At 37.6% G+C, this 26535-nt stretch overlaps 1 protein-coding gene across 4 annotated transcripts; it reads left to right on the plus strand.

The window, feature by feature from the left end:
* The first annotated feature begins 948 nt into the window (after positions 1 to 948).
* Positions 949 to 18538, plus strand: LOC131231117 (transcription factor BHLH42). Of its 4 annotated transcripts, XM_058227213.1 has the most exons (10): positions 949 to 1340; positions 2413 to 2667; positions 11513 to 11609; positions 13692 to 13706; positions 14190 to 14246; positions 14764 to 15343; positions 16432 to 16853; positions 17081 to 17560; positions 17995 to 18079; positions 18274 to 18538. In XM_058227213.1, exons 1-9 carry the CDS (start codon positions 1237 to 1239, stop codon positions 18073 to 18075), a joined length of 2091 nt encoding a protein of 696 aa, XP_058083196.1. In that variant the 5' UTR covers positions 949 to 1236; the 3' UTR covers positions 18076 to 18079; positions 18274 to 18538. The 4 variants fall into 4 exon arrangements, with proteins under 4 accessions (XP_058083196.1, XP_058083194.1, XP_058083198.1 ...); XM_058227211.1 differs by having other exon boundaries at positions 17995 to 18538; XM_058227215.1 differs by lacking the exon at positions 14190 to 14246 and having other exon boundaries at positions 17995 to 18538.
* The last annotated feature ends 7997 nt before the right edge of the window (positions 18539 to 26535 follow it).

The raw sequence follows: 26535 nt of genomic DNA on the forward strand, positions 1-26535 counted from the left end.
AGTATATCAAAACCTCAAGTAGACCATACCAAAGGAAACAGTGGAAGTATTGATTTTCACCATTGAAATGTTTCTAAGCCCCCAATGATATTTATTTTTCATCCAAACTGCTCATAAGATCACAAAGACATGGATGAATGGTAAAAACAAATATCATCTTGATATAAAACTTCTGTGGGCCCCCAACAACTTTTCAACGGTAGAATTCAATTCACACTGTTTCAGGTGGTGTGGTCCACTTGATCTTTGGATATGATTAATTTTTGTTGTAAAACCCTAAAATTAGATGATAAAAAAGATTGATGGAGTTGATACAATGCATGAATGATGACGGTGGGCTCCACAGACTTTACTCAGTATGCTTACCATGCTGAGTTACTAAGCACGCAAACCACTTCCGTTTAACGTCCGTTATACTTCCTATTAAATGTATATTTTTAATATATTTAAAAAATCTGATGACATGGCACTTATACTGGCGTTGACCAATGAAAACGCTGGAGGCAGGGAGTTCCTGCCTCCAGGAGGCAGAGGATCCGCACTCGTAAATAAATAGTAGAACCGGTATCCAGGAAATCACGAATGCAGTCGCAGCAAATAAAAGGGTGGGGTGGGACCCAAGTGGATGTTGGAACGCAAAGAGGAGACTTTTAAAAGGGCGGTGGCGGAGGTGTTCTCACCCTATTTTCTTTCCTCATCTGATAATCCACACCTAACAAAAATGTTTTTCTATTAGCAACCAACGAACACCACGTGAGAGACCGAACAGGTTTGAACCGTCCGGTAGACCGACCAGTCAAAACCCTCAACACCCAAAACCCCTACTTCCCTAACCACTCTCTCTCTCTATCTCTCTCTTCAACCGTCCGGTAGACCGACCAGTCAAAACCACTCAACTCCAAAAAACCCTACTTCCCTACCCGTCTCTCTCTCTCTCTCTCTCTCTCTCGACGCTAACAACCTTGCCGTCAATCATCCCTTTGAATTTTGGGACTCTTCATATCAGGAAGAAAGGATCTACAAAAGGGTCTTCTCCATAGTTGAATTTTGGGTTGTACACACACAAGGGGAGAGAGAGTGTGTGAGCGAGAGAGAGAGGCTAATTTACATGTATATGTACATGGATCGTGTAATGGTCCATAGTACAAAAAACATACGTACTGTTTTTATGGAGAATTAGAAGAAATCAAGGAGGAGGAGGAAGAAGAAGAAGAAGAAGAAGGTGGTCTGGTGTAGATGGCATCCCCGCCGAGCAATCGGCTACAACATATGCTACAGGCAGCCGTGCAGGGCGTTCAATGGACTTATAGCCTCTTTTGGCAACTCTGCCCACAACAAGGGTAAGTAAAGCAAGCAATCTATTGCAGTTACTTTCATATATTTACAATAACACCTATATTTTCATTCGTATGGTGATTGAACAAAATCTAATTATCAGTACAGTCTCCATTTTCTTGCTTTTAGTTTTTTCCTTGCTTTTTTTCGGTTTTAGCTAGATACTATTATTACAATCATAATCTCGATTGTTGTTCTTACAATACTACAAGTTCACATCAAATTCTACTAAGCCCGCAAGTACTGAAACAGTCTCACTTTTTAGATCAGGAGATCTAAGCAGTGTTGCATAAATGATGGGGGGCTTGGTTCTTGTACACATTTTCCATTTCTGGAATGCTGCTTGTTTTCACTATTATAACCAGCATTGTAACAAACAACAACAACAACAAACACAACAATTTCCACCTTGTACTAGCTTTCTGAGTTGGATTTAGGAATCTATTTGAAAAATAAAAAAACAACAACAACAATCTCCAACCTGTCCAAGCTATTTTGGGTGGCTTTAATGGCTCATCAAACTATAACAACAACCACAACAAGAAAAGTAACAAAAGCTATAATAGTAGGAGCAATTGCAGTAGTAGTAGTAGCACTGATGGTAATGCTAACATAATGATATGGGTCTCTCCATTCATGTCTCAGTTGTAGACTCACAAGAGTTTCTACACTGAGACCAGGGATCGAGTGCCCACGTGGTGTGAGTGGGTGTGTGTGATAAAAAAAACAATGAAAAAGAAAAAGAAGCTAACATGCATAATGATAAGTACTATTTGTGCTATCATCACTACTTTAGTACCATAGCAATGAACATGTCATTTTGCAGTACTATTTGTGCTATCATCACTACTTTAGTACCATAGCAATGAACATGTCATTTTGCACCAGTTATTGTGATTACCCTGATCCTCTCCGTAGACAATGTAATCGTGATCATCATCAACATCATATCCCCATTAGCAGTAGTGGAATTTGTACTTATGATCCACTACAATCATGATCTTGGTGGTCATCATAATCATATTCTCTCTTTTTAAAAAAATCTTCTATATTAATGGGTAGCTGCTTGTGGTGAAGGATTCTGGTTTGGGGAGATGGGTATTACAACGGCGCTATTAAGACAAGGAAGACAGTGCAGCCCATGGAAGTGAGCACGGAAGAGGCTTCCCTGCAGAGGAGCCAACAACTGAGAGAGCTGTACGATTCGTTATCAGCTGGGGAAACTAACCAACCAGCCCGCCGACCATGCGCTGCACTCTCTCCAGAGGATCTAACGGAGTCAGAATGGTTCTACCTTATGTGCGTCTCTTTCTCTTTTCCTCCTGGTGTCGGGTAAGTCTTCCAGTCTTTCTTTTTCCTCTCATTTGCTTACAACCACTCCTTTTTCATATGTTCTGGCTATGGATTTGCTTTTAATTTCTTGTGGTGAAGTTAGTTCTTGCACTTCCATGCGCACATGCATAGAAACGATGATTTGGCGTATAAATTATTAAATTCTATGGTTTCTTTAAAACCGTTCTTTTGTAAGCTTCTTATGAATTAGAGGTAGCAAAATTCCATAAGTAAAATTCTATAAGAAGGAAATATGGTAAAAACTAGGGGTGCACACGGTTCGGTTTGGTACAGTTCTGAGGTGAAACCAGAACCAAACAATTCCTAACAGTTCCAAAAAAATCGGAACCGGAACCGGATTGTTTGCACCCTAGAATCAAATTGGAACCGGACCATATAAACCAGTTCTTCTACGGTTCTAGGCTTTTTATAATTCAGCTCAATTGCATGAGCTTTTTTTTGTTTTTTTAATAATCCAACCCATGTCCATTTGTATTGTGATCCATTTGATGAATAGTATAAATATTGTGTAAGGTGTGCAAAAAAGACATCTACAGAAACAATCAAAGGGCGCGTTATAAATAATAAATCACAAGTCAAATAGACAAGTAAAATATATATATTAATTGTAAACTCATGAAATAGCTTTAAGACAAGTCCAATTAAGTATGATAATAGCATAATAATCACGATTTGGTTCTAAGTTCAGTTCTACGGTCCAGTTTTGGTTTCAAGTTTGGTTCTAATGTCCGTTTGATTCTACATAACACAAACCGAGAACTGAGCTGAACTAACCAGTTCTTTGATTTTCAGAACTGGAACCGATTCCACTGGTTCCATATGCACCCCTAGTAATAACCATCCACGTTAGCGTGCAAACAATTCTTTCTCAAACAATGAATATCCCTCTCGTTCTCAACGGGCCTTTACTTTCTGCGTTAACTCTAGAGATACGGTGCAGAGTGTCTATGATGTGGAGTAGTTATTTAATCGACTGGTAGAGTATGACTATACATGCACATGCATACGGCCACAGTACACGTGGCATAAATGAACAATCCAAACCAATGTGATTGTGGGCCCATTCAGATGGGGCATAACGCGAAATACCAGCAAGTACGACTAAAGTAACTATAAGGTTCATACGGCCATGAAATGGATAGTTATACGAAGAAAATAAAAGTAAATGTTATGGTACGATTCGAGTCCATCTAACTGTGGGGATCAAGATTTGAAGAATTCGTTTAATGTTCATGTATGTCCAGTGTACAACGGCCATGCATACTACGGATTGGCAAACTGCCAAAGTACCTATGTTTATGTAGTTAATGATGTAGGTCTTTGTGAGTGGACAATGCAACTTCTCATCCATGTATAGAGCTGCAATCCAAGCTCTTTAAGACGCAGCTATTCTCGAACGTTTTCAGACTGCAGAACTCACCAACCCTGCAGTATTTTCCATGCCTCACGAGCCTCCTATATATGGAAGATGTATTTTAGTAGGTGAGGATTCTTGCATTCCTCTTTCTATATATATATATGCTTTTGGAGGGAATAGATTCTTAATAACTTTTGGCTATCTTCACTGAAATTTGAAACTAATACAAGCCTATTGGTTATACTTCAACGCTTGATCTTCTAAATGGTGGTGGCCCCTGCCATTTAGATCATCTCAATCGTAAGCCACAAATATTTGAATTGAGGATAGGGCAATAATGTTACTGAGTTTAAAATTTCAACCATTCAGTCTGCTGCAGCCGACAAAACAATGGTTGAAATGTGAAATGGTTCAATTTTTAGTGGGAGAAATAGAATGGTTAAGATCTTTTGATCAATGCAATCTTCATGCCATGCTCCACTCATAGTGATACCTAAGACTTGTATACTCGATTTTCCAAAAGACGTATTTTGAGTGTCTTCTTTTTTCTTTTTTCTTTTTTTCTTTGAGTGTCTAAAATAAAAGAAAACAAAGAACAAAGAAAGAAAAGAGAAGTACAATAATTATCCAACAATCTATTTTCAAGGATTTCAATATAGCACACTTGAATCACGGCTTTTATTTTTTGAGAATTTTGTTTGAATACCATGCAAAGATCGATCTTTCTTTATTTTAAAATTGTTTTTATGAATTAGTTTATTTTAGGATAAGATAATAACTATGAAAAGGTGTTAAGATTATTAAGATATTTAAATGTCTTATCATTGAAAAAAGTGTTTTGGTTCCTTTTGTCTTCTATTTTCCCTCATGTCAACCATTACATAATTGTTGAAATTTGTGGTTTTTTAAAAAATAATTCAAATTTTTAAAATTTTGGGATTTTGCTGCCAAAACAATTTTCGAGAATTTTCAAATGAAAGTGCGGTGTGTGCTTTTGTCCCACATCGAAAATGATAGAAAGAGTTTTGGGGTTTATATGTGGATATGTGTGTAGTATTCTTACTTTAAGCTTTGGAGATTGAGACGCTCGGGTACGCACTGGAATACACGTACGCGCGCAGGCTCGAGCTCAGGCATAGGCATGGGCAGTGTAGCTGTAGTGGCACTAGTTGGCGCACTTTGCACTTTGCACGTGCACAATCTGTCCCTCGCGACCTCATGCGAGATGGTGCGATCGCGGTGCGAGTGGTCTGTCAAGAGCCTAGGTGCAATGAGTCCGAAATGAGCCAAGGCTTTAGAGGCGACTGAGAAGGCTAGCTGCCTTGAAAGCCACAACGGTCCGAAAACGAACGGGCCATGATGATCTAATGGTAAGATCTTCTGATTCGACGACCAAAAATGTTTGAAATTAATGATCAATGCTCAGAAACGTTTTTCAAACGTTCTAAACCATTGATGGCCACCTAATAACAACCCACTCCCTAGTGCCTATATAAACTGGACTATTCTGGTCCAAATCCATCATCTCAAACACCAATCTCTCCCATTCCATCAGATTCTCCAGATCTCCTTTATAGAATATTGTGAACATATCTACTGTTTGATTTTACTAGAACAGATCTGCTACATTGAATTATTCCTAAGTGGACTCATCATGATTACTGCATGGCGAATCCAGACAGACTTATCTTATCATGTAAGCAATTCGCCTATAACTCATCAGCAATTGATAAGGGGGCGAATCACGCTTTAAGGACAACGTATCATTTTACAAGATTTAACTTACTAGAAATGGAAAATTGAGATTTATTTTTATTCCATTTTTTTATTTTTTAATATATGCAACAAATTTTCTAATAATAAGTGAATAGCCTATTGAGCAAGGAAAAAAAATAAAATAAAGGGTCGTTTGGCACCATGGACTTGAGGGAATTTTAAATCCCCGGGTTGTTTGGCGCCATAAAGTTAATAGGGTTTCAAATACAGGGGGTTTTAAATTCCCTCAAAGAGGGGGTTTCAAATCCACGGTGAAAGCTTGGATTACCTCTAAAATTCTTATGAGAGTTGCATGTATAACGTGTGTTGCTAGGTTACTACTCTACTAGACATATGGCCCACTAATGATATTCCAAAATAATTAGAGTATCAATTGATTCATTATAATTACTTTAATATGATGATCAACACCTTCCAAACATTTTAGACATAAATCAATAGTTAAAAATGGTTGGTTAGTCACTCGAACATGATCTTGTGCTTGTGGCCCATCCGAGACTTAGAATTTCATCATTTTCGAGCAAAGCATATATTTTAATAGGTTTATTACAACCATTGTATCAAATGTTACATATATTCACTAATTAGATATATTAAGGGCTTGTTTGTTTTTTCAAAGAGATGGTAAATACACGGTAAACGGTAATCCCCCCTATTTCAAGTGTTTGAAAATTCATAGGAATTCGTGTCTTTAAAATTGGTTCAAAAGAAATAATTTTAATTTTTGAACCGCATGATAATGCATATGATATATCCATTCCGTCCATCTGTTTTACTACAATATTTTGATGCAAGAGACAAAAAATAAAGTAGATCCAATACTCAAATGGCCCACGCCAAAAGAAACAGTGGCCCCACAAAGTTTTTAACTGTCAATATTCAATTTCCTTTTTCGAATGACGTGGTCCACTTGAGTTTTGGATATGCCTCATTTTTTTACTCATGCTATAAATTCAACTAGAATAATGGATGAATGGTGTGGATAAGCAAAATGCATCACAGTGGGACCCACGGATATTTTGCAATATTCTTGATTTTTGTGTCAAAAGTAAGCAATCAAATCAAGTATGATATAAATGCACAGTCAAATAATAGCTATTTTTTTACACGGTATTTACCATTTGACCTTGAAATCAAACATGCCCTAAAGTTGATTTAGTAATTAAATTAGAACTCTTATTAGTATGCCATACGTAGCTGCTTTTGGATTAAAATTGATTCCTGGGGTGCCTAATACAGTACAAGGGTTTCAAATATAGGGGCTCCAAATCCGTGCTCCCAAAGAGGGAAGTGGATTGACTGGTGTACCACACACCAGCTATATTGCTGTGATGTAGGTACGTGTCCTGTGAAGACGAGACGCTCTTCGAGCCCTGAGCTATACGAACGGTTCAAGGGATATCAAAGTTACTTGACCACCCTAAAGTGATGTATTTATTATATTTACACCTTTTATTTATTTTTAAAGATTATTTTAGAACATTAAATAAAAAGTCAATCATATAAAAACATCACCTGGACTACACTACAAATAGCAGCAGAGATAATGTTTTGCGCTGTTAAAAAATTTATTGAGCTCAGCGTAACGTTTACTTTCCACCCACTCTGATCACAATAACCCGAATGGAATGAAAAGGAAAAACAAACTTCATATTTGTCCAGGAAGCGGATTGCGTACTGAGTGACTCGGTAGGCTAAGTGTGAGTAAATTCTGTGGGGTCCACTGTGATTTATGTATTTTATCCACTCCATCCATCCATTTTAACTGATAATTTTAAGGCTTGAGCCTAAAAATGAAATTTATCCAAATCTCTAGTGGAACACATAATAGGAAACAGTGTGAATTGAACATTCACCGTTGAAAATTTCTTGGGGGCCACACAAGTTTTGGATAAAGCTTGTATTTGTGTTTTCCCTTCATGCATGTCTGTGTGATCTTATGAACAGGTTGGATGAGAAATAAACAACACTGTGGGCCCTAGAAAGGTTTCAACGGTAGAAGTCATTATTCCAACTGTTTCCAATGGTATGACCCACTTGATCTTTGGGTATGCTTACATTTTGGTCTCAACCCCTAAAATAAGATGGAAAAACGGATGGACGGCGTGGATGTACCAGATACATTCACGGTCGGCACAACAGAGTTTACTCAGTAAGATAAGAGCGTACTGAGTAACTCAGTACGCTATCCGAATGCTTCGTGGACCTAAAAAGGATTTTAATGGTAGACGTTCAATCCCATGCTGCTTTTTTCAGTGTGGTCCACTTGATAGTTAGATCTATCTTATTTTTTTATATCAACCTTAAGACGACCTCGTCAAATAGATTCACGGTTTAGATATAATACATGCCTCTCTCTGATCAGACCTACAGCTGACGTCAATATAGCAGCCGATGTGATGTGAGGTACATCCGTCAATCCGCTTCCCAAAAGAGGCCGTAAAAGTGACTGACCTTTTACAAAGTGGTGGTAAACAATCATAATAGTATACGTCTGAAAAGCCTACTCGTTGATAGTGACATGCTAAAACGCAAGGGCGAACATGGGTCGCAACGCATACCATCTGCACCTTATCCCATGTACATGGGTGGCCGAAAGGTTCAACAGCCAAGTTGTCTATCAGGTGGGCCTGACCTTGAAGATGTACTCACCCTAAAATATATGCTGCTCCACGCGCTAGGTGTTTGAAAATTGAAACAGGTGGACCTCTTGGAAAGCTTCTTCCAAGTTCTATTCATCCGTGCATTTTATTCACAAAATGTGACACACTTGATTAGTGGACATATCTGATTATCTGTTCAATGAATCCAAATACATAGATTCCGATTATGGATGGATCGGATCGGATCTCTAGCTGTTCGCCATACTTCCACCATACGAGTGGCGTGTACGTCAGCTGCCTTATAAACGCGTGTAGGCATAGAAAGGCTAGGACCAGAAAGTCCACTTTCTTTTACACCGCACGCGCCCCAGAATTCCGTTGTAAATGTAACGTGGAAGCGATAGTAGAGCATGGTGATCGTGACAAACGTTTTGGATCAAATTGATATATGATTTTTCATTTCATCAAGGTTTAATCGAACTTATAAGCAGATTGTACGGCAAATAAAGACTGAGAAGTTTTTAATGGATGGGCGTTCAATCACCACTGTTTCATAGAGTATGGTCTACCTTAGATTTGTATCTTTTTCATTTTTGGTATAATTCAGTAAAATGATATCGAAAAAAACGGATGAACGGCATGGATACATAATACATACATAAAGGTGGGATCCACGGTGAGGGCCGCACCATCTTGGTTGAGGCCGGGGTCTCACCTCATCCACTCCCAAAAATGTGTACTTGCACGGAAATTCGGTTTCCAAACAAAAGTATCCGTACGGGAAGATTTCTTTACCCTCCGTTCCGCGCGGCCATCGAAAACCAACAGTGGTGAGGGAAAAGGGTGCGGATTGCCTGCGACTCCGCGCATAGAGATACCTCGGAGGTGGACGGAGTAGATTTTTTTGAAATGCCACAGTAGGTAATGTTTCTAAATATTAAGCAGATACAAAACTGTGGTGGGCCACACCAACAAAACTACAGGAACAACAATGTCCACTGTTAAAACTTTCATGAATCTGACCTTGATGTTTATCGTAGAATTATTACCACTCCGATAAACTATGGGAACAAATATCATTCTGATACCAAAAAAAAAAAAACTTCTGTTGTCACTGTCAAGCATTCAATGGCCATTGTTTCTTTTTTAAAATCATGTCTTATATTCTAAAATAGATGGACAAATGGATTCTTCCCAAACAGCTCTATGGCCCCCAAACAGCCCGGGCATAAAGATATACAGCCAATCCTCTCGTGAGAGAAATGGGTGCAGATCGAGTACTACCCACATTGAAGATGTATTCCATCGTTTTATATATATATATATATATATATATATATATATATATATATATATATATAAACACGCACACACACAGACACTTGTATCCAAAATAAATAAAAAATAAAAAACTGCATGGTGGACAATCCATATATGTGTCATAATTGTTCAATGTACGAACCTTCTACTAAGAGTCACTTAAAGCATGCATACATAACCCAAACAACCTTTTCTAATTACAAAGGGTCGTTTGGCACCAAGGATTTGAGGGAGTTTCAAATCCACTACTTGTTTGGTACCAGAAAGCAAAAGGGAGTTACGAATCCCTCAAACAAGAGTTTGAAATTCATGGTGAAAGCTTGGATTACATCTAAAATCTTTCCAAGAGTTACATATGTAACATGTGTGCTATTAAACTATTAATTTATTGGACACATGTCCTACTACTGATATCCCAAAATAATTAGATTATTAATTGCATCACTGTAATTACTTTAATACAATGATCAACACTGTCCAAATATTGTCCATGTAAATCAATGGTTAAAACTCGTTGGTTAGTCACTTGGACGTGATCTTACACTTGTGGCCAATCTAAGACTAAGAATTTCATCGTTTTCAAGTAAAGTATATATTTCAACAAGCTTATTACAACCTTTGTGTCAAATATTACATACATTCACTAATTAGAGATATTAAAGTAGATTTAGTTATTAAATTCAAATCCCCATAAACATACTATGCATATCTAGTTTTAGATTAAAGTTGATTATGAATACACCCAGATCCATAGCTCAAGTGGTATACTGGGTGAAAGATACCTCATTTCAACACTGAGGTCTTGGTATCGATTCCCTAGATGGGGTGGCTAACAGTGAAGTGTGAACTGAAAGTGGGTGTACTAATAAGCTAACAAAAAAAAAAAAAAAAAGTTAATTATGAATCCAGGGTGTCAAATACAATAAGAGGATTTAAAATTCAGGGGGTTCCAAATCCACACTCCCAAACAAGCCTTAAGAGTTTTATTCTTTAAGATTTTCTAATGTCTTAAATAAGGTTTAGAGACGATAGTCTATTCTTCTAGAACTGTAAACTATATTCTTCTAGAACTGTAAACTATAAATAGACATCATTACAACATTGAGACCAAATACAGACATGGTGTGCTCCATTTTCATTTTCATGGAGTGATCATTTTGAATGGTTAGATAATATGCACACATTATGGTGGGGTTATATATTTACAACTACTTAGGGTTAAAACAGTCAATTGCTCAAAGATAACATCATTGTTGTTTCCTTGTACGGGAGTATTTACAAGTACAAATATTTGAAATAGAGGAGATGCATATGTAATGGTCCAAAATGGAGGAGAGGTGTTTACAATTTCTTTAAAAAATGTTAGTACCTTTTTATCTGCCATAGTCTTCTAACCCATTTATGTCCATGAAACTCAAACATACATGCAACATCAACATGTAACATATGCACATGCATGTATAATCTATGCATACCTAGTTCTAAAACTCTGTGACTGGACTTGAAATTTGGCTGAATGCGGATTTGATAATACTGACCGTTTTAATACTACATGAAATGTAATCATCCACCGTTACTTTAAATATCAATTACTTTATGGATCAGATTTTAATTATAATCCCATGTAGACTTGGTCGAGTTGTTGAGTCGACTCCACCTAACTAGATATCAAGCCATCAAATCTTCGAGTTAGCATGAGTTGAGTTATTGGGTTTTGAACTATGATTGACACAAATGAATGGATGTTCTAATAGAAGTGGGTGTGTAGGTTACCAGGAAAGGCATATTCAAGGCGTCACCATGTGTGGCTCACCGGTGCAAATGAGGCTGATAGCAAACTCTTCTCTAGGGCAATACTTGCTAAGGTACCAACAAAGATACATTCTTATTATTTTAGAATTTTGCATGACATATCTTCTTTCCTTTTATACATAGAGATTCCATTGATGGGCCTAGTTAGCCTGTCGGGGCTTCTGTGTTTAGTTTGCCATGGCCAAGTTTTGGTTGAACTATTGGTTTTGTTGACCATGCTATGACTTTATTTTTAGGTCCAAAATAAAATTTTCAAGCTTAGACCTGCATCTAACTAAATTTTTATGAAGCTTGATGAGAAATAGGTCAAATTTTGTTTATTGAGAGATATAAAGTTTAAGAATTATTGAGATGGAGGAATTTATCATCCAATTTCACCTTCGTTTTGGCCCAAGTATTAATTCATTAATTCTCTCTCTCCTCATGACTTATTTGGTATTGTTGCCACCAACTAAAGCATGACTTTTGAATTTTGTTGCAACAAATTTAGCTTTTCTCTTATAATAAAACTTTTCACTTAAAAAAAATTTGTAAAGAAATAGTCTAATCACGATAAGATTTGGGGTCGAGTTTCCTGTCAAAGTCAAGGACATCCACTCGGATGCTCTTGTTGGCATTTTTTAAAAGAATGTGCAAGTCGATGCATCTGCATCGCCTAACTTTGTTGTAGTGGAGCTTGCCTTGATAATGCTCTAGTAGAACTTGAAATAAATTAGTGTGCTCCTTCAATATACACATTGGGAACATCAAATGATTGATTTGTACGCGTAAGAGGTTCCATTGGGTTGTTCCCAGGGCTTTGAGCAAAGAATCGACGCAAAACTTCCCCCATCATATGTTGAAGGTGGTTGTTGGCTTCAATAAATTCCTTAACTTCAACATGAATATGGACAACTTTGAGAGGATTCTTACATGAGCTTTTGCCTTATCTTTGCACCAAGAAAATCAACTTACTTTGATACCAGTTGATGCTGATCTAACACACAAGTAAGAAGTAGAGAGAAAAATAATAATTGTGCTTTGAGCAAAGAATCAACGCAAAACATCCCCTATCATATGTTGAAGGTGGTTGTTGGCTTCAATAAATTCCTTAACTTCAACATGAATATGGACAACTTTGAGAGGATTCTTACATGAGATTTTGCCTTATCTTTGCACCATGAAAATCAACTTACTTTGATACCAATTGATGCTGATCTAACACACAAGTAAGAAGTAGAGAGAAAAATAATAATTGCTTTGATTAAAAATAGTGGTAAACAAACCCGATGGCTTGGGAGCTATCACCCAAGGTTAGGGATTCACCTACCCAAATACAAGAGAGGATCCAATGATCTTATAAGGAAAGAGAAGAAAAAAAAAGCACCAATAACCCATTTTCTTCCCATACAATTATAGAGGTGTTGGGGGGTGAAATTAACAATTTAGAGAGAGAGAGAGAGAGAGAGAGAGAGAGAGAGAGAGAATGGGGGTTGTGGCCAAGGCAGCTATTAGGGCCCCACTCCCTAGGCTACATCACCGTGGGGCTTGTGTGCCATGCTCAAGCTTCAATTTTCTACCAAAATTCGATTATCTGTCTTTCTTATGGTTGCTATGGGGCCAAATTGAAAATAACTTTTTAGGTATCGGTGGCCCTGGGTTTATTATGTAAGCCCAAAAGTAAATGGCATTGGTTAACCTTGGCCTGTTGGTGATACTATGCACAACACAACCTACTAATGACATGTGAATGAGATATGCTACAATGCTATTAAAAATGTCAGGACTATAGCTGTTAGATTTGTGTTATATTCAGTAATATACAATGAGATACACAAATGAAGATTTGAAAAACTTCAAGATTAGAAAATAATAAACTTTTGATTAGTGGCCCACTAAACAACGTTTATGGAAATTGTCCAAATCCTAAGTAAAAGAGTTTAATGACCTAAAAAAAAATGTTAGAATATGAAAGTTTCATTTTTGGACATCCCTCATTCATTGTGAGGCCCATTATGTAATAGGTTTGGAATTGGATAACTATACATTATTTCCATTGCTTTGACTTTGAAGTATTTTTGCTGGCTTTCATTTTAGTTAACTAATTACTTCTTTCATTTCTATGCTCTAACACGGATGCCACGACTATGCAACAGAGTGCTCGGATCCAGGTACATCTTTCATCAAGCTTTCATACATAGAAAACAAAAGGATAAAAAGCATTATTATATATTGTTTTAGCAGAAAGCATTGATACTCTGGAAGAGTGTGATGGTTGACATGCCGGCACTGAAAATTATGCATTGACAAATTGGTCCAGCCAAATTATGGGTCCCGCCTTAGATGTATCATAAACAGGAAAAAAATTTGACTATATAACTATCGGATTGGTGGACATTTAATAGATGTTTGAAATGAAAAGTATCTAACCGTTTCCCCTAATCAGAGATTAAGATTGTTCAACTAATCTTATTTTGAAACTATGAGTTCTTAAATTAGTTGGTTTGATTTGAAATAATGAATGCCATGGGTACAATTTTTGGAGTGCCTGCATATCTAGCATCATATGCTGATAGAGTATTAAAATACTCCCCATTGTTTTATATTTTTACTGATTTTCTCCATTTTAATAACTAGTTTTACAATATTTGCAGACTGTAGTATGTATTCCTCTCATGGATGGCGTCCTTGAACTTGGCACAACAGAGAGGGTCAGGCGATATCCATATTTCTAACATTTTTGAAATGCATGTAATAATACTCTTAAAATGTTTGCTTGAACTTTAGCCACTTTAGCGATCGGTACTCATCTTGTGTAGAACACTTACAGTGGAAGTTCTCTATATGAGAATCATATCTCAAATGAACTAAGGTATGATTGTGAAGATGATTAGGTCACCACCCGCATCCACTTTGAGAAATTGGGTTTTTCGTTATAGGTGTTCGACAATGGATTGTTACCCAATTTGGATTGGATGAAGTTTCTTCCTAGTTTGGTTTGGAGTCATGTTTCTTCATTTTATTTTATTTTTTATTTTTTAAATTTTTAATTTTTAATTTTTTTTTTTAAGTTGAATTGATTTTTTCCTAGTCTTGACTGGGTCATGACCCAATCGATTCTCTCAAGTTATGATGAAATTTGTTAAAATCGATTTGATTCAGGCCAAACAAGCCTAGTTTTTTTTTTTTGGTACAAGTCTTTAAACTATGGTCTGTTTCATTATACAGGTTCAAGAGGACTTGGGGTTGATCCAACATGCTAAGAGCTTCTTCACAGACCACCAAAACCAGCAACAACTCCCCAAGCCTGCACTCTCTGAACAATCCACATCCAACCCCACCTCCTCTTCCGACCGGCCTTGCTTACACTCTCCACCCCTCCCAACCATGTTCGCAATAGCCAACCCACAACCCAAACAAGATGAACCCAACCAAGAAGAAGAAGACGATGACGACGACGATGATGATGATGAAGCTGATTCAGACTCAGAAGCTGAAATAGGCAGAACCCACATGAATTTCGGGATAAACCCTGTCCACATGTGTGGACAAATCCCTCATGTTATGTCCACAACACAGATAATAGCTGAGCCGAGTGAGCTAATGCAACTGGAGATGTCAGAGGACATTCGGATAGGCTCCCCAGATGACTGCTCTAACAACATAGATTCTGAGCCACATGTGCTTGCTGCAAGCCACTCTGTCGGTCAAGCTGACCAACCATGTCTTATTGATTCCTATCGCGCCGAGTCGGCTCGGGCTTGGCCATCCCTCCCTGATGAGCTCAACAACACCCTTCCACCTTCAGGTACAACTCAATGACAATGTGCAGATTTGTTTATTGGTTAGGACTTGGAAAAATATTTTTTTCTAATACAACCATACCTAGGGAATATTATGGGTGAGTTAGGATATGGTGATGGGATGTGGACCCATTTCCTCTAATATTTTAGGGTTGGTGAGATCCACTAAGGCCTGATTTCATTACATTAATTGAAAATAAATCTAGATTAGTTTAACTGAATAAAAAAAGTGGTGGTAGCACCCTAAACACACTTATGGCAAGAAAACTAGGCCATCCAAATTTTTTACCTAACTGTAGATGAGAATATTGCACAAAGTGCACTAACGGACCATGGTTTTACCTTCAAATTTGGAGCACTCACTGTTACTGTGTTAGAGTATACAGTCTTTGGTATATGTACGTTGCAGCACTAGCATGATGAGCTACCAACATTTTTAAATGGTGTAGAACTAGCATAGATGTCTAGTTTACCCATTGTATGAAAATATCAAGGGTTAATACATGCCCTGAGAAACCTTGTGTGATTCAAATCCTTTTAGATTCATGTAGTGTAAGTACACATGCGTGCTACCCCATCAAGAAGTTTATGCATGATCTAAGTTGTTCAGTAGATGGCCCCAGACATATGCTGGTCCTAGTCATCGTCCTAAATTTGGATGGTATAATGTTACTTATACTATTAATAGTGAAAGAGTTCCATTTTTTGAGTAATTCACTTGACCAATGAAGGACTTGTTTTCTACATGCATTCTTGTTAAGATGGAAAGAAAATAGATAACTGTAGAAAATGGGAGAAAAGACAAAAGGCGCAGAGCACGAAGGAAAGGAAACCATGGTTAGTAGCTCATTATCAAATGGACTTTAGCTTTCATATGTTAGATTGCTCATAAATCCCACTATAGATGTTGTTTCAAATATAATTAAGAATCCATCTCTTTAAGAAGATAAAAATGCCCTTAAAGTATCATTTAAATATGAGTGTTTTGTAATTTTTCCACTAAATCAAGTTAATTTTTAATAATCAAATCTTATCTAACATAATACATCCCTTCTCTTATTAGTGATGGTTCCATAATTTTTTCTTCTCTCAGGATCTCCACAAATCCATGACTTGCCGCAAGAAGACACACACTATTCACAAACGGTATCTGCAATTCTACAACTGAATTGTGGCCGTTGGACTAATTCTTCATCAAACGGTTACTTTGATTATTCACAACAATCGGCATTCTCTAAGTGGAGCGGCAAAAATAATCACCTCCTCTGTCTACCTCTAGAAGGGACTTCCCAGTGGCGTCTAAAATACATTCTCTTCACAGTTCCCTTCCTTCATAACAAGTACAGAGATGAGAATTCACCAAAATCTCGAGATGGTGACAATGGAAGCCGGTTTCGGAAGAGCACGCCTCAAGACGAATTGAGTGCAAACCATGTTCTTGCTGAGCGACGTAGGAGAGAGAAGCTAAATGAGCGGTTCATAATCCTTCGCTCCTTAGTCCCATTCGTCACCAAGGTAGACACAAGGAAGTCATAATTTTTCACTACAATGAAATCTATTTGAATATAATAATATCGAATCGAACAAATCTATATTTGCCCATTTAAATTGGAAGAAGAGTCTGCTTCAAATTCAAATGGGAAAATGCCCCTTGTACCTTGAGGCATTCAATGCTATCATTTCTCTATTACATTCTAGTGCTTCTCATTGATCACTTACCATGTAAATTGCTATTGTTTCAGATGGATAAGGCTTCTATCTTGGGTGACACAATCGAATATGTAAAGCAACTACGTAAGAGAATACAAGATCTCGAATCACGAAATCGGTCAAATGAAAGCAATCAAAGGTTGAAGGAGATGGAGTTACAAAAGTTGAACAATTCAAAAGAGCAAAGCATCCTAATAAATACCAACTTGACTAAGTCCAATGCATCTCAAAACTCAAGTGGGGACCGAAGTCGAAGTCCGATTATGGAGAAGAGGAAAATGAGAGTAGTTGAAGGAACAGGGAGTGCAAAGACGAAAGCAGTTGATGCGACATTCAATAATACTGTTCAGGTCTCTATAATTGAGAGAGACGCTCTGTTGGAGTTCCAGTGCCCATACAGGGATGGGCTGCTTCTTGAGATCATGCAGACACTTTCTGAACTCAGGTTAGAGATTACTGCCGTCCAGTCTTCTTCAACTAATGGCATTTTCATCACGGAAATACGAGCTAAGGTATGTAGATTCAACTTAAAACATCTTTAACACATGAAAACTATACAATACATTGCCTGCATCTTTACATGGTATACATGAGTTTTCAATTGCAATGACTGGATGGATAATGCCCTAAAAGTCTCCTAAATTGGAAGAAGCTAAAGATCAATAATAGGACCATTTACTTACATGTAAACAGTTGTTGAATTTCTCTACTTGACTCTCTATTAGTATGCTACAAATTAGAGGTTAAGATTGATCTATGAATCAGAGTTGTTATGCCTAGTCGACCACACGATGCAACAGACCCATACTTTGGATTAGCTAACCATAAATCCTATGTTGCAGAATTGAAAACCAGTGCATATTCAGTAGTGATGTGAGCCACGTATCATATAATTCTCTACTGTTGAAAAGGTTTTCATTATTTTGTTTCTCCTTTTCTATCACAGGTGAAAGATAGAATTAATGGAAAGAAAGCTAGTATTATGGAAGTAAAGAAGGCAATTCATCAAATCATCCCCCATTACTGATATGGTTGGTATAATTTTTCTAATCATAATAAGAGGATTATTTTTCCACACGGGAGAGAAATTCATCATTATCTTTGACCCGAATTGTCAGTTTATGCATCATTGATCAAGGTTTAAAATTGGTGTATCGGGTACATAATATTCACTGCCGATATAGTCTCGTATCATCATGTGACACCCCTTATTGGGCTATTTCAGGCTAATACGAGGATGATATAGTCATATCATTCACGGGCAATAACAGTATCTATCATGGGATATGTACCCTTTTTTTATGATACTTAATACCTTGTCACTGACTAGATGTATTGTAAATAATTATTGTTGAAACAAAGTTCACTCTATGACCAATAAGGTATTGTAAAATCATAGTCTGTAAGTATAACATTTCATATTAATTGTACCATCTATGTATAAAGAGAACATATGAAGGGACATTTCCATCATAATGTCATTGTTGTAACAGTGGAAATGCTTGTCATGAGCTTTCTTTAAGGCTTGTTCTAATCAAGGTGAAGAGATATATATTCTGGTATGGTAAAAAGGTCATCTTTTGATATAGTAAGAAATGACACAAGATATATGGAAAAGCAAGCAGAACCTCGACCTTCACCCATCCACCACAAAGAGAGCACAAACATCCAATTTGCAGGACAGATTGTGGATGGAGCATGTACAAAAAAAGATAATAACACCGATAAAAAGCTCATAACTATTTAATTGATGTTAAATATAAGTTTAAATCTCAAAATTCGTCAATGCACATAACTCAATGTCTAGTTAGGTCTAGTTATTTGAAAGACTCGACTGCATCTTTAAATGATTTGACTTAATATTTAATATAATTAAGTAAAATTATTAGTTGCAGTTCTAAATAATTACAATATAGTAAAAGAGATAAAATAACAAGTGTAAACAACAATGAGAAGTATATTGTACTAGTTAAAGGCCTTGGTTCTTTTAATGAAGGTGAAGGTTTGAATTACAACCACTATATTATCGGTTTTTCTATAAAAGAAAAAGATTTGCTGAGGGTGTATCATGTTGCATTTTTAGTTTTTCTAACAAAAGGTTTAATGGGGTGAGTAATTGGGCTTGAGTCATCACGAGTTTTATCGAGTTGGCTAAGTCAGTGAGTCGACTCGAAAAGTCTTATTAAAACTTAGTTGAGTCACATCGATAGCGAGTTTCCTACTGATTTGACTTGAAATCTTGTCCAGTCATATTGATTTGTTAATTTTTTGATTTGAGTTTTAGATCTATGTTTAAAAAGAAAGCAGTGGATGGTCCAAATTGTAAGGGAAAAATGGATGGCTCATATTATTTACTCATTATAATATTTACTTCATGCACCATTCTAATTGATTTAGTGACTTAGATCATCTGGATGTTCATACAACTATGAAATTTAGATTAAAAGAGTGAACCCATAGCATTTGATGGTTTACATGATTTTAGAAATTTCATAGAAGCCGAAGATGTATGGCACACATCCAGCAATTCACCTAACTATTAAGCAAGCAAATAGGTTTGATCACTCCTTTGATTCTAAGGTTAAGATGACCCCAATTATGATCAATGGCTTGGATCGTGTAAGGGTGGGTAAGATGTATATAAACTCGCCATACCTCTTTTTTCTCTAAGATTCGGAATTGCTTGATGTCATTGAGAGATATTTTTCTGTATTTATATAATGAGGGATCGAGAGATGTGGGATGAGTTTGGATAAGATAAGAATTATCCATATCTGATCCAACCTCTTCCATAATTCTCCCTCATCTAAAATTGAACTTCAAATTAATTTTAAATTTGAAAATATGAAATAAAGTCTCGAAAGAGAGAAGTAACAGGAAAGATATATGGGACGGACCCACTAGTGGGCCCCACGGGCCAATGTCCAACATCTCCGACTTAATCACATTGTGGGATAGACAAATTATAGATTGTCCATCTAGCTCGTCTCATAGCAACCAAAAGAAAAATCACGATCAAAACAATTAACAGCATGGGACTAGATAAGACACTATTTTCTTCTCATAGGTATTTGAATACTAAATTACCACTTAATTAGTACTTAATAACTCAAGCTTTGCAATGCTTGCCATAATCTACATGATCACACCAGATGGAGATAACTCCTGATATGGAGCACTCACCCAATATATGCACTTACCCAACTTGAATAATTTTAATATAGTACTAATATATATATATATATATATATATATATATATATATATATATATATATATATATATATATATATATATATATATATATATGCAAAAGGGTACTATGCGCTCGACCTCACGAGTCCATCCCATGAGGTCGAGTTGTGTGGGCCCCACCGTGATGCATTTCGAACATTTACCCCATCAGTCAGATGCACCATTCCATCGTAGGCCTAGATCTCAAAAATCAAGTCAATCCATGACTTGTGTGGGCCACACCACATACAAAAGTGGGGAGGGGCCGTGCACCATTAAAACATTTATAATCAGTTTTTTGGGCCCACCAAGATGTGGTTTGAAAATCCAGCCCATCCATTATGTGTGTCCCACTTGTATGAGGGTTCAGACCAAGTTTCAGGAGCATTAAAAACTCAGGTGGGCCCCACCAAGTGCTTTTATATGTTTTAATGGTGTCTTCACATGATTTTAGATGGTATGGCCCACCTGAGTTCCATATATAGCTGATTTTTGGGATATCCTATAATTTAGAGGGGACTCAGCAAATGCACGGTGTTGATGGTCGACACGCATCATGGTGGGGCCCACACAACTCGACCTCACGGGAGCTTATCGTGAGGTCCCCGTGAGGTCGAGCGCATAGTACATTTTCCATATATATATATATATATATTATATATATATATATATATATATATATATATATATATATATATATATATATATATATAGTTTTAGCATGTATATTCAAGGGTCATTCGGTATATTCAAGGGTCTATATATATCCGAATGAATTATCTGTAACAGACCCTTAGGCCTAGTCGCTTTAGGGAATTATTTCTTAAAAGTCTTTCCGGATATAAAATTTTTACAAAATAGCAAATCATTTCTAGATAATAAACCTAACAGACCTAAACATGCTAATCTTATCATATAGTCATTTCTAATGTGACTTAATCTCACATGACATTTTATAGATTCAGATCCCACAGATTCATTCGACATAACAAATAAAACAAGATGTGCATCATCATATTCTATGTAAAGAATAAATAGATCTAAAACCAAAATTTCTCATATAAACATGAGATTATTGTGTCTTAATGAAACTCTAGTTTTGAAATAAAATATTGGATGTCAAAATCATCTACAAATAATCTAGAAATAGAAATTAAATATTTTATGCATGTTCAGTATAAAAAATAGTATCATGAAGGATTATCGTTCGCTTTACAACCGCACGGAGACGGTAAACGACAATCCCAGGCACGTCTTCAATAGTATTATCCATGTGAACTTTATAACTCCCCATGGTTACAGGCCAAAATTGCTTGAGTCCTTGATGATCTCGTGTCACACGTTTTGTTATAGATGAATTCAAAATATACTTATTAAATAGAGTATTAATTGAAAAGATTTTTAAAAAATGCATGTAAACAAAGTATCTTGTGACTTAGGAGTTACTTTCTTTTTGTTAGCGCACTAACGAGTATAGTGACCGGAGTTTCCCCAGATGAAGCAAACTGGACTTTCTTGGTTTCTTCTTTTCTTTTCCCTTCTTAGGATTAAGAGGTGTCATGAACTTTTGTTCTTAATCGTTCTTTTTCATCTTCTTACTAGTTTTGGATCATCTCTCATTACCCTTCCACTTATGAGTCTCTACCAAAAAGGCCTTGGTTATACCTAGCTGAATTGTATTCATTCTAACCTCACGTATTAGGTGGCCACAAAAGTCTCTAACCGTAGTGATGGAAATAATATAGTTCAAAATCTTTTTTGGTTGGGGCCTACGATTCAGGCAAGGAATGGTGCATAGCGATAATCTTTTGATTTTTGATTTTTGATTTTTTGTTGATTTGCACCCAACGTTCTTTGGGGCACTTATCATTTGCTCCATTTTACATATATGATCCTTGCTAGGGAGTCGACTAGTATCTTATATTCTTTGAACTCCAGTTACATTGTCGAAACACGTTCATCTAACTTCTGCGCATAGGCCTTAGCTAGTGCATCCCAAATCCATTAGCGGTTTAATGCACCTCAAATATAGGTACGAGCTCTTTGTGCATGGTGCTAATTAGGACACTACAAACTAAATGATTTTGTTTACACCAATTATTATTTTAAATTCCTGTTATAAGCCATTATTGGTTTCGCACAAACTTTGTTTAGAGTATGCGAAAATGTCATCCTCGTAGAAGGCAAGTCATGACACAAGACCAATCTTCACACTTGTTGTCATCGAACAATTGACTCTTGAGTTTTTTAGTGATTAAAGTCTTGGTGACCATCTCTGCATTTCGTAAAGCATCACTAGCTAGCTATGATATAAGGGGTTGACACCAATCATCAAAATTTCAAGTTATAAAAGTGATCAATCCATCTTAGATGAGATCTGAAAATCCACATATTTAAATTGACGGTGCAGATCAATCAAGTTTTCTAAAATAAGATAAAAGGATGTTTCTATGACAATCTATTTGTATAACTTGCAACCTTCCATTACAAGTGCATGTATCGTTTGGTAGAGGAGACAAGCCTCCATTTAGGTATGCACAACCTATAATCAATAAGGATAATCCTAGCACTATTTTTTTTTTATTTTCTAATGATAAAACGAGATGTTGATTTAAATAAATTAAGCCTAATTGTGACACATATGATAACCTTATCATCCAAATTAATGAAAACAATTGCCAAGATGAATAATGAATTCGACCATTGATTGTTTCCATTCATGATTGATCCATTCATCACCATTAATGATAGATCCATTCATCAATGTTGATCATCATGATAGATGATGGTTCTAATTATTATCAGACCAATGATCAGTGATTGTACGAATATAAAGAAAGATCTAAATTCCCATGCAAACACACATGCATTAATGCACACACACTAACACTTAATAATCAAGGGACACAAGGGGTTACATATTTTGGTCTTCATGTTCCAAAACGTGTGGCCCACCTAACATTATATATATATATATATATATATATATATATATATATATATATATATCTAATACTGTAATTGAGATTAACTAAATGTAAAACTATTTATTTTATGTACTTTTATTTTAATAAATATATCGATCATCATCATCACAAGAGATTTGAACCATTAATCATAATGGGTGGAACTTACTTGGAAACTAAGTTTATCGAGTCCCACAAGGCTATACTTGAGTGGTCTTTCAAGCCAATGGGCCCACTCAACAAGCCTGTACACAAGTGGCCAAAATATGCTACTATTGGCATCCAAACGAGTCAGCCATTGTAAGGCCCACAAACTATCACAGTAGGCTTGGGACGAACATCAAAGTGGGCTCTACGACCATCCCCAGACAAGGCCCTGGAGGGCAGCCCACAATCTATAATAATGAGCTTAGATGGGCTAAATCATAGGCAATGTTGGGACCCAAATGACGGCCCCCACATACATCAAGGATGGGTCCCAAGGTGGGACGTCACAGCTATGTTCCTTGTATTAAAATGGGCCTATGGTGCCAATACCATAAATACAGTAAGGTGGGCCTGCGATGCGAGTACAACACGTACATCGAAGCAGGCCTAATGGTGCCATACAACTCATATATTAAGGTGTACCTCAATACATACATCAAAGTAGGCCCATGGTCGGATATACCATATACAACAAGGTAGGCCTACGGCACGCTCATAATATGCACATCAAGCTACTACAATATGGACAAAATACACGCCTCAACGTAAGTCCTATATGGCCAACAACTTGGATCGCAAGTAAACACCTCTATGTGCTCCACACTAGGTGGGCCCAAGATGGTTGGAGGACAAAACAACATTGTGGGAGGCTCTACAAAGGTCGCAATGGTGGGCATCATTTTTCCCATTGTTCAAAAGGTGCCGCCCACTGTCTGTATGGTGTGGCCCACTTGAGAGCCTCATTGGCCTCATTTATGGGCCCATGACCTAAACTGACATGGAAAACATATGGACGGTACAAATAAAATAGATGCATCATGGAGGTCCGTGAAGGTCTCAACAGTGGACACCATTGTCCCCCTGTATCTTGAGGTGTGACCTACCCGAGATATGGATTGGCCTCATTTTTGAGCCCCATACTAAAATGAGCTGGAGGGATAGTTGGATGGCATGAATAAAACAGATACATTGGGGTGGCCCCACGAGGTGGGCGCTGCTGGACAACGTGCTTAGGCATGCTGCCTACAATGGGTCACCTTGTGGGCCCCCAAATGCTTTGAATCAAGCTGATAATTGTGTTTTCCCTTCATCCTGGCCACACCGGGCCAGGATATAGGTTACGTGTGGCCCATGTCACCGTTGCCTGGCATAACACAATGGTGGGCCACAGAAAGATTGCAACGGTGGGTATCATTGTCCTCATTGTTTCTAGTGGTATGACCCACCTAAGATTTGGATACGTCTCATTTTTTGCACAGATCTTAAAATAATATTGCAAAATAGATGGGCAATATGGATGAAACAAATACAGCATGGTGGGTCCCACGGGCCAACTACCTTTGCCCTTTGCTGAAGAAGGGACAATGCCCCTGGTGAGGCTTCAGTGGTGGGCGTCCTCATCTCTACTGTTTCCAGTGGTGTGGTCTACCTGAGATCTGTGTCGCCCTCATCTTAACCTGGTGAAACGGGTGGACAAAGAGGATGAAACACAAGCATCAAGGTGCGCCCCACGAGTTAGGCCACCTCCAACTGCTAAAGGAGGCAGCGTCCCCACTTCATCCCATGGTGTGGGTCACCTAAGATTTGGATCTCCATTTTTAGGCCCCGGGCCTAAAATGATCTGGCAAAGCCGATGGTAGGTCCCACGAGTGGGACCCCGTTCATGCCCTAGTGGGGTTTGCGCCACCCACTCGTCGCCGGACGTGGATTGTGTACTGATAGCGTCGGTAGAGAGGTGGCTACTGACAATGCTCTATGGGCCCCGCGTAATATATAGATATATACACACACGGAAACGCTCACCTACGAACCAGTTCGTACATATTACGTACGAACTTTTTTGAGAACCCATCATACGTGACGTGGATCCAAAATCTGAACCGTTCATGTGAAGCAGCACCTCCTGAAACCCCCCAGGCCCAAGTTTTACTTTGATCTAAAACTTTGATGGGCCATGAAAAATGAAAACCGTTTCCTCTCTTGATTTGCATTTCTCTTTGCTATGGCCCACCAGAATATTAGATCGGGGTGAAAATTTGTCACATGGGGTTTTATGGGATTCCACATCACATGGACCGTTCAGATTAGACTCCCATGGCACGTGTGCATAGGTGCGCACGTGCATAGGTGTGTAGGGCAGCATGACTATATATATGTGTGTGTGTGTGTGTGTTATCTAAGCCATATACATGCTTTTTCAGATTATTATATAACATGAGCCCAAAAAAGAGGGAGATTCAAATCTCGAGTGGGCCACACCACAGGAAAACAGCGGAGATTAAATTCCTACCATTAAAAAATTCCTAGGGCTCATCCAACCTGTTGATTAGGTTAGGCACACCTGGATGAAGAGAAAACACAAATATCAGCTTAATCCAAAACTTTTGTGGCCCTAAAAATCAATCATCACTCTTTTCTGTGGTGTGGGCCATGTGAGATTTTGATCTGCTTCTTTTTTAGGCATATAAAACAACATAGTCTGTTAAAATGGATGAATGGTGTAGATAGAACAAAAACATCATTTGGGCCCACAGAGCATTGTCAGTAGGCACCTCCCTACCGACGCTGCCAGTAGGCAATCCACGTCCCACGTTGCCGGGCGGTCCGCAGTAATGCCCACCACGTGAACTCATTTTATTTTATTTTTTCCTTTGTTTTTCTCTTCTTCTTTTGTTTTTGTGTTTCCGTCGAATGGGCCTACACTGAGGTGATCCGTTCTCTTCATCGTTTCGGCGAGCTCGCCGTGGACCCAAATAATCCAACCTTGGACAGGTTCCGCTTCCTACAAACATCACAGTGGGCCTGAAAATTAGTTTCAACAGTGCTTGCTACTGTCACCATTGTTTTCTATGGTGTGGCCCACCAAGATCTGGATCAGAATGAGAATTGGGGCCAAGCCCTAGAACATCATCTCCTAACAAATGGACGGTATAGATTATAGATACACATCACAGTGGTTCGGGACCCATCCCTGTCCCAAAGAGTCTTCCTATATATATATATATATATATATATATATATATATATATATATATATATATATATATATATAGACCTCACTATAAGCTCCCGTGAAGTCG

This window comes from Magnolia sinica, chromosome 17 (genome assembly GCF_029962835.1).
Source record: "Magnolia sinica isolate HGM2019 chromosome 17, MsV1, whole genome shotgun sequence".
Lineage (NCBI taxonomy): Eukaryota > Viridiplantae > Streptophyta > Magnoliopsida > Magnoliales > Magnoliaceae > Magnolia > Magnolia sinica.

What these genes read in the sequence shown, in the direction of transcription:
- LOC131231117 (XM_058227211.1), top strand. Translation starts at nt 1,237, where the DNA reads ATGGCATCCCCGCCGAGCAATCGGCTACAACATATGCTACAGGCAGCC. An exon ending in AACTTGGCACAACAGAGAGG is followed by an intron (nt 14,247 to 14,763) that starts GTCAGGCGATAT and finishes TTCATTATACAG; the next exon opens with GTTCAAGAGGACTTGGGGTT. An exon ending in TAGTCCCATTCGTCACCAAG is followed by an intron (nt 16,854 to 17,080) that starts GTAGACACAAGG and finishes CTATTGTTTCAG; the next exon opens with ATGGATAAGGCTTCTATCTT.